General features: G+C 36.7%; 1 protein-coding gene and 1 long non-coding RNA gene across 3 annotated transcripts in view; one reads left to right on the top strand and one right to left on the bottom strand.

Moving 5' to 3' along the window:
- Window positions 1-20432, top strand: part of MDFIC (MyoD family inhibitor domain containing) — a 93672-nt gene that overhangs the window by 56280 nt on the left and 16960 nt on the right. For both annotated transcript variants that reach the window (XM_043871612.1, XM_043871611.1), the window contains exon 4: window positions 2684-2956. In XM_043871612.1, coding sequence (XP_043727547.1) covers window positions 2684-2956 — 273 coding nt within the window. The remainder of the gene's footprint in view (window positions 1-2683; window positions 2957-20432) is intronic.
- The window catches only part of LOC122673762, a 389014-nt gene continuing 383418 nt past the window's right edge, over window positions 14837-20432 (bottom strand). Inside the window, exon 4 of the long non-coding RNA XR_006334821.1 lies at window positions 14837-14889. This is a non-coding gene — a long non-coding RNA (uncharacterized LOC122673762). The remainder of the gene's footprint in view (window positions 14890-20432) is intronic.

The following is a 20432-nucleotide window of genomic DNA, read 5'->3' as shown; positions in this document are numbered from 1 at the left end:
TGTACATTCATGAGAAATAAAAGAGTCTGGGATGTTAAGATATTTTTCCTCAAGAGACATAGCATATGTAAATAAGAATGGAAGTAAACAATGTGTGCTAAAGACTTGTCTAATTTGTCAAAAATATTTATGAAGTCTTAGGTAGTCCCAAGATAACAGATAATTAGTCCATTTTAGCCATTATCAGTTCTATGTGTAACTGTTACAGTTTTGTGTGCTATACTTATTTCTAAGTCAAAGACCTCTTAGTATTCAGATTTAATTAACATTTCATAACTGTTCATAATCTTAAACAGAAAAGACTAATTAAAACAGCAGCTTTGGATTTTGAAATTCCAGGAAATGATAAAATAGTAAAATTTGACACCAAATGGTTTTAGCTGTTGCTGTTTTTTTTTTTTGCTGAAATGCTATGATTGATAACTCTGCTTAGGAACTATACCAGCAAGATAAATGTTGATTTTAAGAATTCATTACTTAACCAATGTAAATAGATAACATTTGGGGGGAGATCAGGACTCTTGGCTTCAAAAACCAGAATCCATTTTAGCTAATTTAAATAGAAAATATTTGTTAGTAGCATATAGACTCTCCCAGGAGTTTTACAGCCAAGGATCATGCCCACCAAATGGGTGCTTTCCTAATGAAAAAAATTACTACTACTGCATGCTTTGCCCACTGATCTGCTAGGACGTGGACACCAGACACTGCACCCACTGCCAAGATCAACAAATGCCTTCTTTACTGTCTGTGCTGAGAGGCTCCACCACCCGGGTGTGGCTGCCGTCTTGCACCTGTACTTCTGCATGTGAGTTGTGCTTCTGCTCGGTAGAATGTAAGTTACATACGTGCCCTCTAACTTGAGGAATGTAGGGATGAGTTAGAGGAAGTTATCAAATTCTATGAGGGTCTTTAGAAATGCTGGGCAGCACAGATGATCACTAGTCACTGTGCTTGTTTTGTGATTTGTTGTCCAAAGAATCAAATTAGTTTTCCCTTTTTAAGTGTCATGCCAATAAAATGTTATTTTATATTTTTTTTAAATTCTTCATTTATAGACATTGAAAACGTCTGAAATTTCTTTGTATCAGAGATAGACACATTTGCATTTGCATACACAAGTATTTGGTGACTTGTTGTCCTGTCCCATTGGTTTATGTCTATGTCTGGACCAGTGCCATGCTGTCTCAGTTCGTGTGTGCGTGTATTCAGTCGTATCTGACGCTTTGCCACCCCAAGGACTGTAGTCCACCAGCATCCTCTGTCCATGGGATTCTCTGCGCAAGAATTCTGGAGTAGGTTGCCATTTCCTCTTCCAGTGGATCTTCCTGACCCAGGGATTGAACTCACCATTCCCGCATTGGCAAGCAATCTGCTGAGCCATTGGGAAAGCCCACTCTCTTAGTTACTGTAGTTTCAAGATAAGACTGTTTATCTAAGTCAAATCCCACAATCCTCTTTTTCTTCCTTAAAATTTCCTTAGTGATTCTTGACTACTCTTACTTATAAAATTTTGTATCCATTTGTCAAGTTCCACAAATAAGCCTTTTAGAATTTTTATGGGAATTGCATTACATAAATTGGGGATAATTACCATATTACCAGAATTAACATAATCTTTCATTTATTAGGTTTTTTTTAATGTCTTTCAGTTATGTTTGGTCAGTTTTGCCATAGAATCTCTTCCCCCTTTTCCTAGCTTAATTCCTAGACACTTATAGGCTTTTTTGTTTGTTTGTTGGCTTCTTTTGTTGTTTCTCTAAAGAGTTCAGTTCTTGCATATTTGCTAGTTGCTTACTGTTGCCTTATAGAACTTCACTGAATTTAATATGGTTTATCATGTACACATCTTGCTAAATTCTTAGTTTTGCAGACTGTATAGTCTCTTAGATTTCCCCTGGAATATTCAATTATGTATCATCTCAAAAATGGTTCTTCCTTTCCAGGACTCAGGCATGTTTTTTCTTTTTGGTATTCATTGCTTTTGCCAGCATAGTGTCACGTAAGAGGGTAAAGGTGGGCATTCTTTCCTTGGTCCTGACCAAACAGGAGCATTTCTGCAGGACTGACTTTAAATTTTGATAAATGTATTCTATCAGATTAAGGAAGTTCTCTTCTATTCCTAAGCTGCCATAAATGGTTTATTTTAAAATTTAAAAAAAATATGGAAAAGATTTTCTTCAAAATTTAAAGTGGAATTAAAAAGAAAACAATACAACACACTGTCTTATCCAGCTTTGATGCTTGAATTCATTGTTCCTTTCCTTTTATCTCAAAATGCAGTTGAGTAGTTTATCATTATCAGGGATACTCAGATAATATTGCAGTGTCTGTGGTACCCAAAATAGGACCTGGGACTTAGCTGGTGAATGAGTTTTGAATTACATTTTGCAGATTTCCAACTTAAATTTACTTAAAGAAAAAAGAAGCACTGTTTTTTCCTCTTCTTTTTGTTTCCCTTGTGTAAAGTTACTCTTGATGACCCCTTCCCATTTCTCTTTTAGTAATTATGCTTTCTCTGTATTCATATTTATTTGTGTGTCCCTCCCCTACCCCCCGTTACGATCATGGATGAGACCCAAGAAAGTCTGTTACTGATTGGATTTTGTTTGTTTTCAAATACTCATGTTTTTAACTAGATAAATATTTCCTGTTTTTCCTTTTTTTTTTTTTTTTCACTTAGCCCAACCTCAGCGCTTGCCTCAGCTTCAAACTGCAGCACAGGAAAGTGAGGAGGAAATAAGCAAGATAAAGAATGGCCACCCAAGTCTGAGCAATGGCAATGGAATCCACCACGGGGCCAAACATGTATCTGCAGAGAATCGAAGACTTTCAGCACCCGTTTCTCAAAAAATGCATAGAAAAATTCACTCCAGTTTGTCTGTAAACAGTGACATCAGTAAGAAGAGTAAAGTAAATGCTGTCTTTTCTCAAAAGACGGGCTCTTCACCTGAAGGTAAGTGTGATGCATATGCATGTTTTACTTAACCAGATGTACAATCATATTCACTAAGAATTATTTGATCAAGCAAATGTATGAAGAATGTTGCTTTGCCTCCAAACAGGAATTTTGGTAAAATGCAACTTCCCCAAAGGAAGGCCCAGGCTATAACGGAAGCATTGGCAGCTGAGATCCTGCTTTTAGATTGTCTTCTGGAGTGAACAGTCATAACTTTAAATATAGCTGCTATACTTCTTGTTAAACCACATTTAAAAATATGAATACCATGTTTTGGTGGAATATGATTGTATATATTTTTTCGGTCCCTGATTCAGTATGTAAATCTCTGATTCAGAGATACCTGCTTGTATTTTTGTCTTGCAGTTCAGTTTTTAAATAGGCAAAACTAAAGCAAAAATTTGGTAATTTTCATGCTCTTGACAGAGAAAGGGCTAGGTGAACTCTTGCTTGACCGACTAGCATCTTCCAGTTACCAGTGCTGTCAAGGGCAGCGCCCCTCAACCAACTCTGCCTTGTTCCAAGCTCATGGTGGTCTGGCCTCTAGATCCTCCCTTAGAGGCACTGGGCTGTGTTCTCGACCTCTCAAGAATTAGCAATTACCTCATTAATGAAATACGATGAAGCAGGAAAAGTTTTCCTTTATTATAACACCAGCCCATCTGTTGGCATTGGGTTTATAACCTACAAACTCCTTTTATAAAAATGACTTGTGAATTTATGTTAAAAAATCATTTTCCCTCAAATTCAAGGTCCCAAATTTCTCTCAGCATATATGCATATTTCTCTGCTCTTTCTCTTCTCCTTTTAGCAGTGTGTGTGTGTGTGTGTATATTATATATATGATACAAATATTTTTCTTATTCACCTATTTAAATTATCATGAAATCTTAAATAAAGGAAATTCTGGGGATGCTTCTGTGAATTGGCCATGCTTATTCATCAAGATAAATTGAGTTGTAAATAGGAAATTGTATCGAGAGTTACTAGTCATGAGTGGGAGAAAGGATATTACATTTTGGCTACAGGTGTCTCAAACTCAACTGAGGTAAAGTGTTAGGTTGATCAAATGATATGATAATAAATGGTCTGCATAGTTCCAGGTCAGTGACACTACTTTCCAAACTAATTAGATTGAAAAGGACATGATTGACACTTTAAAATGAGTTTGACATGTAAGCTGCATGGTCATCTCTGAAGCATAGGTAGGCTGTTAACTAAACTGGCTCTCTAAGGAGTTGGGAAGGCAATGCAATTTTCTTTAGAGGATCTTTGCTTCTAGGTGATTGGGTGAAATAATTGAATGCAATTGAAATCTACTTGTTTTATACATTTGACTTTTCCTATTGTACTCCTAACCTCTAATTTTCCATTTGATATTTACTGATTTTAAAGAATGGTAATATTTGCATGGTAGTCCAACTTGAAATAGCTTATGGAGTTTTATATATTTTTGCTTATTTTTTAATACCATGTCTGAATTTATTTCTAATGGAAGAATGCAGCTTTGTAATTAACATATGAAGGACGAGGAAAACCAATAGTATGTAAATGAAATAAAATTCTGCTCTCCCTCCCTCTCTCCTCTTCCTGCTTTTTCCCTCTCATGTTCCTCTTCCCCTCTCACCCACACATCCTTATGGCTGCTGTGGATAAGGGTGGATAAAGGTGTGGATAAGGGAAGTCCCTTGTAATCCTTCTCTTATCACAAAATCTGTTCCATATTGAATTAGGGGAATGAGGAACAGCAAACACCGGTGGAATTGTCTAAGTATATTTTACAATGTCCTGCCCACTTATTTCACTGCTTTGCTATGCAATTTAACCTGATAGTACGTTCCTTTGTGATTACTTGAATTAAGATGAAAATTCCATTGTCCTATTCATATTTTCTCAAAGATAGACATTGCCCTGCTTTTTGCTGCTATTTAAGGTTGTACCTTCAAATTTTGTTTCTTCTGGCCTTCAGTTTTGAAGGTAAGTTTGTTCTCAGGGACTGCCTTTTTTTTTTTTTAAAGAAAATGCTTTGGATTAGAAACTGAAAAAGAAGTTGGTTTCAGTTCCAAGATTCTGTGGTGCTTGCTTTATAGCAGAGCTGCTTTGTTCTCAGAGCAAGTTTTTTGCTGTGTAGAATATGTGAATCATGATGAGCAGAATCTAATGTCTGTGGAATAAAACAATGGCAGAATTTTTTTTTTATTTTAAAAAATGTATTTCAGTTTATTAACATATAATTGATTTACAGTGTTGTATTAGTTTCAGGTATACAGCAAAGAGATTAAACATACATATTCTTTTTACATTTTTATCTATTATAGGATATTACAAGATATTGAGTATAGTTCTGTGGACTGTATAGAGTAGGTCCTTTTACCTGTTTCTATATAGTGTGCATATGTTAATCCCAATTTCCTAATTTATCCTTCCCCCACCTCCTTTCCACTTTCATAAGTTTTTCAAAGTCTGTGAGTCTATATTCTGTAAAGTTAATTTCTGTCATTTTCTTAGCTTCCACATAGTAAACAATATCATGATATTTGTCTTTCTCTTTCTGACTGACTTCACTTAGTATGAGAATCTCTAGGCCCATTTATGTTTCAGAATCTCTAGGTCCATTTATGTTTCTGTGAATAGCATAATTTCATTCTTTTTATAGCATTATTTCATTATTTTTTTATTACTAATAGTCCTTTGTATATATGTACAACATCATCTTTATCCATTCATCTGTCAGTAGACACTGAGGTTGCTTCCAAGTCTTGGCTACTGTAAATAATTTTGTTAAACAGAGACAGCATTTGGATTTCTGGAGGCCTATATGTGAGAACAGTCAGTCTTGAAGAGGCCTGATTTGTGATACTATTAAAAATGGATAGAAATTTTTTTTTTTTTTAAAGTTTTAAGTTTACATTGTTAATGCCTATTCTTACAGCAAAATGAGCAAACAAGTAGCAAAATGGTATTTGCTGAAAACCACAAAAATACCTAATCTTGCCTGGTCTGGCAATGTGCTTTTTTTCTGGATAAACAGTGTTTGTGGTTATGATTTTCGTATTGCACATAAACAACAGTGATAACCCGAGAGGCATTTTTCTCATTCAGATGATGAAGTTAAATGTATAACTATTTCATAGTGTTTCATTAAGGGCTGCTTTGCTGACAGTTTGGAAAACACTGCTATGATGTGAGCCCATTGCTAATACAGAGGTACAGATTGACTCAGCCTCGCAATTGCATCAGTGAGGTGGTGACATCTTTTCATGTCTTTAATGTGGATTATTTAAGGCTTCAGGACAAATAGACATGGGTTCCATCAGATTTCTCTTTTTAAGCTATGTTGATTCAGTTGTGAAGATTTGTACCATAGATTATTCTATGTATTAATCTACATAACTTTTCTACCTGCTTCATGCATATGAAGTCATTTAATCCTCCCAACAGCACTGTAATTCTATGAACTGTATGTAATTATTTAGTTATAAATGAGAGAACTGAGACACACAGACATTAAGTGAACACACCAAACTCAATTAGTGCATGATAGAAATGAGATTCAAACCTAGATAATTCTGGCTCCATGGTATATCCTCGCCACCACTGTTTTATTTTGCCTTAAAGTTCTCTGAGGAAAAGGTAATTTACTGGCCTTTCCAACATCACGTGGGATGTTGATATCATTCCAGCTGTGGGTCAGGCATGGATCTTGTGATTAGTATACATTTGCCTTCTTTAAACTCTTCCAACTAAAATTTTGAAAACAATTTTCACACCTATGCTCTGTGTCCATTTTCCTTCCCTGCTAGACTGTAAATTCCTGAAGAAGCTTGACTGGGTCTGAGTCGAAATGTTTTTCTTAAATTTACAGTCATGCCCAGTACAATAGCCTCATTGTTTTCCCCTAGTTAATAAGTGATGCAATGTTTTATTCCAAACCACCGCCATGAAACTAGCACTGGAAAGTAAAATATGTGCTCATATTCATTTTAAATATGTTCTTTTAAAAAGTTCCTTTTATGCCATAGAGGGGGGAAAAAAAACCCATGTGGAAAAATACATTTTATTTGAATATTATTAAATTAGATTCCTACTTGTTTGTATCATTAAATATTCATACATATATTACTTCAGTTTCTTGATGGCATCACCCAGGTAGAGATTTTTTAAGATGTTTAAGATTCTTGACCTTTGAAATAATTATAATTTAGAATCATATAATATTCAAATTGCTAAAAGCTTTCATTAGACTCAAAATGATTTTTTTCCTTATCATAGAAATAGTAAATCCTAACACATGTATGCCAACTATAGCTATTATGATTTTGTAAGAACTAAAGTGTCAACAAAGATACTTTGAGGAGATTTTATACTTTTTAGTGATATTTGCTATTTAGCATTTCATAGTGGGCTTCTCTTGTGGCTCAAATGGTTAAAGAGAAAAAAATCTGCCTGCAGTGTAGAAGACCCAGGTTCAATCCCTGGATTGGGAAGATCCCCTGGAGAAGAACATGACAACCCACTCCAGTATCGTTGCCTGGAAAATAGCACAGGCAAAGGAGCATGTCAGGCTACTGTCCATAGGGTTACAAGAGGTGGATGTGACTAACACTTTCATACTGAAACATAGATTAAGTACTTACAGAGAAATTGCATATCTAGTCCCGGCAGTTCATTGAATATAACTGTTGAACAAGAGAGTCAGGAGCATCATATGCATGGCAGTACTGAGGATCAGTCTTGTTTTAAATCAGAGAGGCCACACAGCCTCTGTGTGGTCAGAGCACAGACTCTAGAACCAGTCTGCTCAGTTCAAACATTGGCTTTACCAGTGGCCCATGATGTGCCCTTGAGTAGGTCACTTAACCTCTTTGTACCTCAGTGACTTACTGTAAAATAGGGATATAATTAGTCACCTGTATCATAGGATGGTTGGAAGAGTATTTGAGTTGATATTGCATTCAGTTTTAGTTATAACAGAGCCTGGCCTGGATGAAGTACTTGGATGCTGTTATCATCATCATCATGAAGGAGCACACAGGGGAGGAAGGGTCAGCAGTGTCAGCTTTCTAGACAAGGTAATGCCCGGATGGAGACCTGAAGGTTAAGAGAAGGTAAGGGAGTTGAAAGAGGCATTCAAAAAGACTGAAGGGGGCTTGTGAAATAAGGTGTTTTGTTCAGAGAACCACTAAGTACTTTGCTGCTGAGGAGTCAAATTACAAGGGGTGACTGGAAGGGATCAGTCCATAGGCAGCATGGGAAGTCCTGTTGTTCTAATGTAGCCAGATACTTATGATTTCTCTGAAGGGTATCATTTTATGCCCACTGTACATTTTTTTGAAACATTATATTTCTTTTTTCTCCATGATACAGAAATTCCATAGTTGCAATAATGTAAACCCAGAATACAGCTATATAGTAAGCATCTGTATGCTGATCACCTGTATGATCTTTTTGTATTTTAGTAATGAACTATTACCAATAGATAAAATGAGGAATTAGTTATAGACTTGGTGAACTGGGGATGCTAACAAGTTCTTCAGGAAAGCTTTGGACATATATGGATGGACGTCAGTCCAGTTGTCTCCCATTTTACTGGTACCCTCTGCTTGTCTTTAAACTAGCCTCTTGACTTCTTGCCTTTATGACTCTTCTCTGTCTTGTGTTTAGACTCTTCTTTCTCCCCTTTTCAGTGTATTTCCCCCTGCTTCGTATCATGAGTAGGAGGAGGACAGCCATGACTCTGGGAGGCAGTCTGGGTGGGGCACACAGGCTTCAAAGGAGATGTACACAATTGAGCAGGTCAGTTTGAAAAGCCCACTAGGTGATTCAAATAGGTTCCACCCCCTCCTTCCTTGAGAATCACTGGTAAAAATATCTTTCCTTGACCTCACCACTTCCCCTTCTCTCCTTGCACTTGAAATTGTGCCTTCAACTGCAAGCACACACATTTAATGACATAGCTGACTGACTTTGCCACTTCTCTTCCTAATATTTCTTATAACTTACTTCGCCTTCATGACCTTTCCATTTTTTTTTTTTTTTTTTTTTTTTTTTCAGAACTCAAGCATCATCTCCTGATGCCCCAGTTTTGGGCTGATTGCTCTTCTTTTGGGTCCCCAAAGTGTCTTCCAAATACAAAATGAGGCTGGAGTTTTAACTCTTTCTGCACTAAAATGTAATCTCACTGAAGGCAAAGATTTGGTTTTATCCATCTTTTAGCTTCGAGCACAGAGCCTAGTACCTGACTTATCATAACTATTTAGTAAATGATGAAGCAAGTAAGGGACATAAATTGGAGAACACAGGCACTCACTCTTTAACATTTCACAGACGTCATAGTTGATCTCTCAGAAATCACTGCAATCCTCAAGGGAGATTATATGGGGAGATTGAGGGGAGTGCAAATATTTGAACTAAAAGAGGCCAAAAAAAAACCAAAAAAAACTTCTAGAAGTACTAGTACTTTAGTGGAAGGATAGTAATGGGACTTCATGATCTGACTATAACATTATAATCTGAGCCTCCAGAAACAAATTTTCTGTGACTTTGGCAAGATATATTGCTGTGTTCCTCAAAATACTTCATTTGCTTGGATGATGTTTTGTTTTGTTTTGTTTTCTCAGGCACAGTGCCTTCCATTCCATGTCAGAATAATTGTGTGGGAGAAGGGTTTAGAATTCTGCTTTCTGATGCAATATTTGCCAGTCCATTGGAAAATAGTATTTTAATAATTTTCTTTTCTCAACCAGCAAGTGAATTGAAACAGTAATACAAAAAGAAGGGTGTGTGGAGAACAGGTATGATCAGAGTTGACTATGTCAAAGTATAAATCAGTCTGTACATAAAAATCATTGCTTATTGACTTGAAATATTAAATCAACTGTTCTTAAATTTTTTTTTTAATTATCAAATTATAAGTGGTGTTACTTTAAGGCTGAAAATAAATATTTAAATATACTTCCTTTTGAGTTTAGGAAAATAGGTTAACTTTGTAATCTATGATCTATAGTAAAAGTATATAATTTGAGATTTGAAACAGAAACACCTCAAAATCTCAGACAACTTCTTTTATACTAGTTGACACCTGAAAGAAGAGCTAAACAGCTATCCACTGTGTATAGACTCCACCTTTGGTGTTGGTTTCTGCTCTAAGAATTTGAATTAGCTTAGCACTCACACAGGAGTTGGGTGAGGAGGAAATAAAACAATGGAGATACAGATAGATTGGCCAGGAAGCATTGGGGTGTGGGGTAGCTGAGTGAAGAGGCTATCTAGAAACCCAGTTGAGTGGAAAGAATAATAGGCTAAGTGGAAAGAAGAATTGAATAACCTAATAACCCTATTAATATATCAGGGTTTTAATTTTTTCTGTGATGATGGTAAGTTTAGATGATGTTTTCATTAGGTGAAACAGTAACAGGTAAGTGCAGCATCCAGGCTTATCGTGGATTATAGTCCATTTTCAACCTCATTTTCTTTAGGGTTTCAGGATTGTATCGAGGATTCCTGGCCCAGAACTAGAGTAGTAGTCAGATTAATGCATTTAATCAGGACTGTCATTCATTGTCTAGTTCAGTTAGTTTGGAAAGGGAACTGAAATTTAGGAAATCATGAAGAATAGCTGAATATAGTTTGAGGCTGACCATGAGATGAATTTTAGACCTGTTCAATTTCAAATAATGACATACAGTCCAAGAACATTTGGAAATATATAACTGGAACTTCAGAGAAGAAGTTAAAAGCAAGCACACTAATTTCTATTAGTTCTCTTAGAGGAGATATTTGAAACCATGCATCTGGACGGGATTTCTTAAGTAGAGATTTAAGAGCAAAGGTCAGATGGCTGAGAACCTAGTGACTGAAGGATCACTGGAGGCCAGTCAGCTTGGTAGAATGGGAGTGTGGGTTTAGCTTGAGCACTGGGGAGACAATGGCATAGAAAGTTCAGACTTTTCTCTAAAAGTGATGTCAGAGTGTGACTATGGCACTGATAAGATAGCCTAGGGGAGAAGTCAGAAAGCAAAAAGAGGAAGATGACCTGGCCAAGAGGAGTCGATAAGAAAGGTGAGAGAAGAAACAAACTGGAGAGGGTGGTGTCCTGGATACCAGGCAATAAATGCTTTGAGTCAAGGGAGAAGCTTGCACCAGCCATTGTGACACCTCAGTTGGATGAGAATTGAAATGATTCTATTGATTTAACAATGTGGATGTCATTTGGTGGCTTAATTAAGAGCCATTTTTGTAGAGAAGTCAGAATGATACAGGTTGTGGAATGTGATAAAACACACTAATAACAATAGCTCTAGAAAAGCCAATGTCCAAAGAGGTTTTAAGATGGAAAAGGTTTGTGTTTATATTTGGACGGAAAGGATCCAGGAGAGAGGGAAAGTCTGAAGATTTAAGAAGGTAATAATGATAACCTTGACAAGCCAGCATATCATTTCTTTAGTGGTCAGATCTAGAGTTCAGATCATGTAAATACACATCCATTATCAAAGCATGAGAACTGAGCAACCAGAGAAGCATTTATTGAATTATTAATATAGGTGACTCCACTCTATGGGAGTATTGTTGATAATTGCTTTTTAATCATGTCTTCATACCAAGTTGGGCTTTCCTGGTGGCTCAGATAGTAAAGCGTCTGCCCGCAATGCAGAAGACCCGGGTTTGATCCCTGAGTTGGGAAGATCCCCTGGAGAAGGAAATGGCAACCCACTCCAGTATTCTTGCCTGGAAAATCCCATGGACGGAGGACCCTGGTAGGCTACAGTCCATGTGGTTGCAAAGAGTCTGACACTACTGAGCAACTTCACTCTCTTTCACTTTCATACCAAGTTATTCCATAAAAGTTACTCAAAAAGCATCTAACTCAAGTCCCCACTCTCCTTCATTCCAGAAGTATTAATTGCATTTGAATGGAAGACACTGACCCAGCAGACATTTATGAATCTGAGTTCCAAATTCCTGATTTGTGTTTAGACCACAAGTTGATGGAAATTGATAGCTTCTTATAATTTAGATTGATAAGGCCCTTAAATGAATTTAATTGTAACTTTTACACATAGTATAGGACAGGAAATAGAACATAAACAAGTGACTGAAAGTCACCCAGTCATATCTGACTGTTTGCAACCCCGTGGTCTATACAGTCCATGGAATTCTCAAGGCCAGAATAATGGAGTGGGTAGCTGTTTCCTTCTCCAGGGGATCTTCCCAACCCAGGGATCAAACCCAGGTCTCCTGTACTGCAGGTGGATTCTTTCCCAACTGAGCTATCAGGGAAGACCAAACAAGTAAACACACAGCTAAAGAGAAGAAAACTGTGGGAAAGATGAAGTAAGGAAATTACTGCAGAATCCAGTAGCTTAACTTTAAAATGTATTTAAAGTAAATTTGTGTTTTAAGGTGGTCTGGTGGTGGTGATTTAGTTGCTATAAGTCATGTCAGACTCTTTGTGACCCCATGGACTGTAGCCCCCCCAGGCTTCTCTGTCCATGGGATTTCCCAGGCAAGAATACTGGAGTGGGTTGCCATTTCCTTCTCCAGGGGGTCCTCCCAAAGCAGGGATTGAACCTGGGTCTTCTGTATTACAGGCACATTCTTTACTGACTGACCCACCAGGGAGGACCTTAATGTGGTCTACTCTTCACTGAATTACTATCACAAGCATAAACTCTAAAAGTTAAGATCAAAATTCCAACTTCTATAAATTAATTGTGATTGTCTCTTACACAGTGATCATTTTTGGTTTGTGGGCCTTCTGAGAATCTAACAACAGTTATGATTCGCAGGTTTCTAAGGTGGTAACAAACACCTGTTAGGTCTCTTGTTATTCCTGAAGATAACAAAAGACCCCAGATACCTTCAGATGTCTTATTCTAAAATGAAATATTGCTAAGACCTAAACAGTAAAGCAGGGCGGCCTGGGGGCCTGCCGTGTGACGCTTGCAATAATTCAGATGAGAGATGACAGGGTTGGATCAGAGTGGTAATAGTAAGATAGTGTTGTATATGAATGTATTTTGAAGGCAGAGTAAGATTTATTGAAGGGTGATATTTCAGTGTGAGAGAAAGACGAGGGTTAAGGATGGCTCTGGGTTATTTGGTCTGAGCAGTTGAATGTATGGAGTTACCATTAATAGAGGTGGGAAGAACAGGGTTTGGTTTTGAACAATTTGAGATGCCCATTTTCTTTCCAAGTGCTACAGTGAAATAAGCAGTTGGGTAGAGGAGTTTGAAGATGAGAGGAAAGATCTGCACCCTGAGCTGTTTTGTGAGTCATCAGAGTACAGTGGAAGGGATCCCCTGGGATTCTGGTTCTCAATCCCAGCACCTGGGTATCTGAAGTAAGAACTTGTGGACAAAGGGAGTACAATGTCAAATATCTCTCTGGGCACAGACCCCCGAGAACCTAACTCAAGTGGAGTGGGGCCTAGGCATTAGCATCCTTTAGAATAGGAGTCCCCAACCTCCAGGATCTAATGCCTAATAATCTGAGGTGGAAATGATGTAATAATAACAGAAATAAAGGGCACAATAAATATAACATGCTGAAACCACCTCCCCACACACACACCAGTCCATGGAAAAACTTGTCTTCCATAAAACCGGTCTCTGGTGCCAAAAAGGTTAGTGACCACTGCTATAGAAGTTCTCCACAAGACTCTAACATGCATGCAGGGTTAAGAACTACTGCCCAGGAAGTAAAGTTGATTAGTGATCCAAGAACTGAGCTCTAGACCAGTTCAATAAGTCAGAAAATGAACAGACACTATGAAAAAAAATGGGAAGAGTAGTCAATGATGGAGGAGGAAACAATAAAGACTGTGTTTCAAGTTGGAGGGAGTGGTCATGTGTCAAATAGCAACTGAAAAGGCCAGTGAGATGAATAAGAAGTGACCATTGACATTGTCCTGTGAAGATCATTGGTGACCTTCATACTTTTGGTGTGTGATGGGAACAAAAGTCTGACTGAAGTGGTAGAGAAAATTAAAGATGGCACAGCTAGGCTACTCTCTTCAAGGGGTTTTCCTAAAAGAGAATAGTAAAAAGGCTGTGAGCTAAAAGAGAATATTTTTAGAGATGGGATATATTGAGTTTTGTTGGTATTAACTGGTAGAGAAGTAGCTGGTGGATGATGCAGGACAAGGATGCCCTTGAGTCACTGAAGCAGAAGAGATCTATTAGAAGGCACCCCATCTGTAGTTACTGATATCTGTATCTACATCTTATCCCTCTCTGATTTTAGATCATTACCAGAAAGTGGCCAGCCATATTTTGAGATTATCTTTCACACTGCCTTCTTTGGTAGGTTCATACACTAAGCACTTTCTATTTATTTAACTGGTGATCTTTCAAATGACCAGTAGGATTTGACATGGTAGATTTACAGTTTTTCAAACCTTCCATCTAAAACTGTCTCATCATTTGTAATGATGTAAAATATGCTAGAAGTTTCCATTCATTTTAGAAGGACTTCAAAAAAAATTATCTCATAGTTATAATAATAGCACTAGACACTGCATAATACTACAATTCTCAAAGGAAGAAATTTTGGGGAAGAGATACAGAATGTGCAGGATGTTTGGAATCTTCTGACGAAAACTGGTTGATGACTCATGAGTCTTGTAGTTTGGGAAGTATATACACAAGAAAAATATGATATTAATTTGTCTTCAAATATTTGAGGTGACCACCTACAGTAAAGCTTTTATCTTAGATGCTCAGGATAAATCAAAACATTGTCCTTATATTTTGTGCTTCACATTAGCCTAAATGTTACCACCTTAACAGAAAGTATTTTTCACCTTTTAAAAAATTAGTTCCATTTTTGAGGATAGAATAAAATGATTTACCTCATCTGATGAACTGAAGAAAATACCAGTGGATAATTTGTACGTCAGTTCATGCCATGTAGTCCGCCTATTGACAATCTAGAAGAGAAAATTCAAAAATTTTAAGACTAAACAGATAGTTTTAAAGACAAAGGAATGTGAACAATTTTGATAATAGTGTATTTTATAGTAGTATCTACAGATACTGTATCTTTGGTACTGTTTTTTTTTTTTTTTTTTCTTTTTTCCTAGTGCTTTGTCACTAGGTTTTTTTCTTCAGTTGCTTCCTTTGGGTGTGTGCCCCACCAATACTCCCTCTACACTTAGAAGATCTAGTGTTTTATTAGCTAAATAGACACTCAAGTGTTTATGAATTGAGAATTGTAATATTGGAGGGAAATTAACTTTGAACAAAGAATTTTTGAAAGAGGAGTCTTAAGGAACAGGAGCATGTCTAGAAGTATGTCTGTTCTGTGCACTCATCAGAGAAGCTTCATCTTTAAAGATCTGGTCTGCAAGTCTAGAATTTTGATTGTCTCATTTTGGTTATTTCTCCAAAGCATACTTTCTATACCTCTGTCTACCTGTCTATTGATCTTTCAACACCCTGCTCTCATTTCTTTTTCTTTCTTTCCCTCCTGACTCATTTTATTCCCTTTGCATGATTTCATTCAACAATTTATTGCAGTTTAGAGGAACTCAAATGGCAATAATTCATGACATTTTCAATAATAATGCTTTAATACTCTTTTCAGATAGTTTTATTCTTAGTTTGTATGTTTGCAAGATAGGACTCCAAATTCTCTTAAGACCCAAGGCTAACAATGATTTTTTTCTAGGTTGAATTAAATTCTTTCAGTTGATTATTTTCAGAGTATATAGTTACATTGCTATTTGATTTTTTTTAAAATTGCATTCTTAAATGACGCTGCCTGAATCTTAAAACTAATTGAGGTAACACTGAAATACTAGTTTCTCTTAGAAGTTTTCTCAGTAATTTTTAATACTTACATATACTGTTATCACAGTTTTGAGGACCTTTTATATTTAATTTGTATAAACCTCAACTAGTATAGTATGAAATAGGATAGAGGGGAGCTCATGGTATAAAGTTGCCATATTTCTGAAAAAAACTTGTAAGATGAAATTTTTTTTTTCCTATGGAAAGTTTCAGTTGAATACATAAGGAAGCTATTTGAAAAATGTGCTTAAGATCCTCCACTTCAGAAGTTTTTAGCTTTGGGAAGAACCTATGACATTGATGGGCGGGGGGCAATTGGGGAGTAACCTTAATGTCAGTAACCTTTAAACTTTGAAGGAAATTCAAAATTTTACTTAATTATAGATGAAAGCAATAAACAAGCTTATGGTTATTTCAGAAATCATGAGGTATTAGTTATGTTACACTACTTTAAAATTGTAGTACTTATCAGATCATCTCTAGGTCTTGTTTTTAATATGTTAAAAAAGAAGTACTTATCATAACATTAAAAGCTGAGGTATAATAAATGTTTCAACATAACTGGTTTCCATTGAAATCTTTTGTATTTCATTTTACACATTTAAAAATATCTTGTGTCCATGACATTGCAAATAAATAAGAATCCCTGCCCTAGTGCCCTTTGCATCCTAAGCATTCTTTGTAGTATAAATTTCTTTTTTATACTGCTTTTATGCTACAGGTAACATACTTGTTTTGCACACTTACATTTCTGTGTGCAAGTTGTATAAGACAGAGAACACATTTTTGTAAATAACTTTTTAATTTTTGCTCATATTAAGATATATCCAAATTTCTACTTAAGAATTTAGTATTTAATATAATTTTTAAAGTAACTGTTGTAGTTGTCTTTACATTTTAGTGATATTCTTTTACCAAGGCATTGTCAGCAATACCAGGGCATGGAGAAAATTAACTTTGTGGTTTTTTTCTGCCACCGTTTCAGTAATCTTAATGTAATGCTCCATAAATAGGTATGGGAGAAAACAGAGGAAAGAATCAAAGTCAACAATCTGGTGGACAATGTGTTTCAGATTAATCTTCTGAAAGGATTTTAATTTATAGGCAGCATAGTGTGGCCTCAGGCCCCCTTCCCAGCACAGATTCTTGATAACTTATAAGGTCTTCCCTACTACTTGCACACTTGACTGAAGGGAAAACGGAAGATGTATACATCTATCAAGTGGATATAGGAAGCAATTAGAAGAAAATAAAAGGATAATTAATAAACAGTTTGCTCAAGGAAACTAATCAAAGTTCCAATTTTAAAGGGGAAAATTCATACAAATAAATCGTAGTCGTCTCCTAAAGATTGAGAAATCCAAGAGTTTGGGGGAGATGTGCAGATAATTGAAAGAAAAGACCAAAACAGGCTTATATCCTATGACATATTAAACCTGCTTAAATTTCTACTCTGACTTCGCTTGGGAAATCAAATTGGAGAAACCAGACCTCTTGGGGAATAACATCCCTATACATAACATATTTAAATTTGACACTAGAAGTTAAGTTTATTTTTTCCTAATAATTATGTTCAATGAGGAATGCAGAAATTGCATTTTGGAATGACAGAAGAGTAGTTATTGTAGAAAGAATTTTTCAACATCTATGGTAGCTATCTACCATAGGAGGGTAGCTCACTCAGTCTGTGTTCTGTAGAGTAGAGTGAAGGGAGAAGGAGAACCAAAGGAAGCTTTGCCTCAGGGCCTACAAATGAGCTTCATCAAGTCAACAGGTCTGCTGTGTTCCCAGGCTTGTGTAGGGAATTCTGTACAGCCGTCCTATTTCAGTCTTTAACCTAGTACCTTTGATTACTATTATAGTTAGAAATAAATATGAACTAAATATGAACATACTAGTTCTTGAACCCCAGTTGACCATTTTATAATTATATATGAGTATATATGCAATGATAATATATATACTAGTATTTTATATAAAATATAATCTATTATATATATTAAATACATACTTATATTTAATGTAATACTATATTATATAATGTAAATATAAAATATTTAAATATATTTATTTGGAATATATATGTTTATTTATATTTGGATCTCTTGACAAATCTCCTAATTTCAGACTCTGTTATTCTCTCATACTTGCCTTTCAGAACCCCAAGTCTAGATTGTCTTTTTATCTTCTCTCTATACCAAGGAGCTGAGTAGTACTCACAAAGCCTTGATAGCCATAAAAACTGCTGTAAATACCCAGGTGTGTCTCGGATCTCACTTTGATTTGCACATTCCCTCAGGTACCTGGATACAGCAGCAAACTGTGCAGAGCCACCCTCCCCCATTTTCCACAACGACTGTCTCATTCCGTTGCTACTTTTCCCACAAAGTTCTCTGAAACTTTCCCTCACTCTGCATGGGAAGAAGAGTCCGTCTGTGTTTCTGCTCTCTTGTTGTCAGTCTCCTCTGCTACTCACCTTACCCAGGCCTTTCCTTAAATGCTGCCATTCCCTCACATCTCTCCATCTCTTCTCTTTTCATTCTGGACATTCTCCCTGGGCAACTTGATTTTATTCACTCTTAAGAATTACAGCTACCATGTACACAATTATACATATACACATTACATATACCATATACACAATGGAATTACTCAGCCATTAAAAAGAATTCATTTGAATCAGTTCTAATGAGATGGATGAAACTGGAGCCCATTATACAGAGTGAAGTAAGCCAGAAAGCTAAAGACCAATACAGTATACTAACATATATATGGAATTTAAAGAGATGGTAACGATAACCCTATATGCAAAACAGAAAAAGAGACACAGATGTACAGAACAGACTTTTGGACTCTGTGGGAGAAGATGAGGGTGGGATGTTCTGAGAGAATAGCATCGAAACATGTATATTATCAAGGGTGAAACAGATCACCAGTCCAGGTTGGATGCATGAGACAAGTGCTCAGGGCTGGTGCACTGGGAAGACCCAGAGGGATGGATGGGGAGGGATGTGGGGGGGGGGGGATCGGGATGGGGAACACATGTAAATCCATGGCTGATTCATGTCGATGTATGGCAAAAACCACTACAATATTGTAAAGTAACTAGCCTCCAACTAATAAAAATAAATGAAAAAAAAAAAAAAAGAATTACAGCTACCAGCTCTGACCATCTCCCAAGCTCAAGACCAGTGTTTCAGCCACCTCTTGGGCATCTGCCTTTGAGGGTTCTCAGATTTAACTTGTGTTACATTCAAAATATTTTAAAGTGAACTATCTCTGTGTTTTTCTCAGTAAATGGCTCCAGAGCCAGGAAGTCACACTTGACTCTTTTCTTCTTGTTACTGCCTCCTAAACTTACCTTCTTATTCCTCACAGTCATCCTGCCTGACCCCACTGACACTATATTACTACCACAGATGCTGTCCCTGCCTCTCCATTTCTGAAATGGAAAATTTAAGCTTTTACCTGGTTTTCCTGCTCCAACAATAGACAGCGACTCTTATCTCTAAAACTATCACATTCTTGCCTCTGTTTCTTTACATAGCTTCCCCACTACCTGGATCCACCTTTGCTTTCTCTTCACCTAACATGCCCTCTGACCATCCGCCTCTGGGACTTGGCCAACTTAGACAACTTGTATTCAGCACCAGTTAATTTTCTGCTCTGCTTTGACTGCTTAACTTTGACTGCTCTGCTTAACACTGCTTTGTGTTAAACCTAGCAGTACCTTTGGTCCAGGCTAAGACAAGACCCTGAGCTAGACTTTGGAATCTATTGTCTATAGATAATAGTACATTATATCATCATAGGAACTTAGTGTTTGAAAAGAATTTGGAGATCATTCCCCGCCTCACTGTACACATATGGACACTGAGTGAAATACTTGTTCAAGGTTGGGTCACAGAACCTAATAGTGACAGTTAAGTCTGTCTTAACTGACTGGAAAACAGGCTTTAATTTTCCAGATCCTAATAAACAGGATGATGCTTAGCTGTGCTACTCCTGAAGATAGCAAAGTAATTATAAAATGAAACATCTTTGCTTCTCTGCCCCCAAGAATGTCATTTCCTGTAGCTAGAAGCCTACTCAAAACCAAACATACAAACAGCAACAACCACCACAGACACAGCACTTCTTTTGGTAGTTCTGGCATTTACTGCCTGAACTGTCATAGTAGGAATGAGCTGTGGTTCAGGAAAACCTCAACTGGGGAGTGGCCGTGATGAGGTGCAGAGGATTAGGAAGTAACTAAGTGCTGAAAAGAGAATTTTTATATTCTTTTGCACAATTTAAAGTGTTATAAAAAGGCTACAGATTTTTTTTTTTAATTAGAAAACTAGGCTTATCTACTCTTGTCAATTAGAGAGTATCGCCAACAATGTGATCATAGATTTTTCTTGGCTCTGGAGTTGTTTGTACACTAAATTAAGGTAGAAGTATTTATACCTTATGATTTCAGTGTTCTGCTGCCCTGTTCCTCTTTGACTTGTGTTGGTGTCTTAAAAAAAAAAATTCAGATGACATTGAGAGATACATGGGTGGAGAGAGCGCACGATGTGGGAAGAGGAACAATGCCATCATTGATTCACAAATTAATTCCGTAAATAACAGGATTCACCTCCTGTGCACAGCTTTGACATGTGCTTTGGTGTCTCATTTTGCCTGAACGTTTTACGCT

This window comes from Cervus elaphus, chromosome 18 (genome assembly GCF_910594005.1).
Source record: "Cervus elaphus chromosome 18, mCerEla1.1, whole genome shotgun sequence".
Classification (NCBI taxonomy): domain Eukaryota; kingdom Metazoa; phylum Chordata; class Mammalia; order Artiodactyla; family Cervidae; genus Cervus; species Cervus elaphus.
Note: the sequence above shows the minus strand (reverse complement) of the source record. Positions and strands in the feature narration are given on the sequence as shown.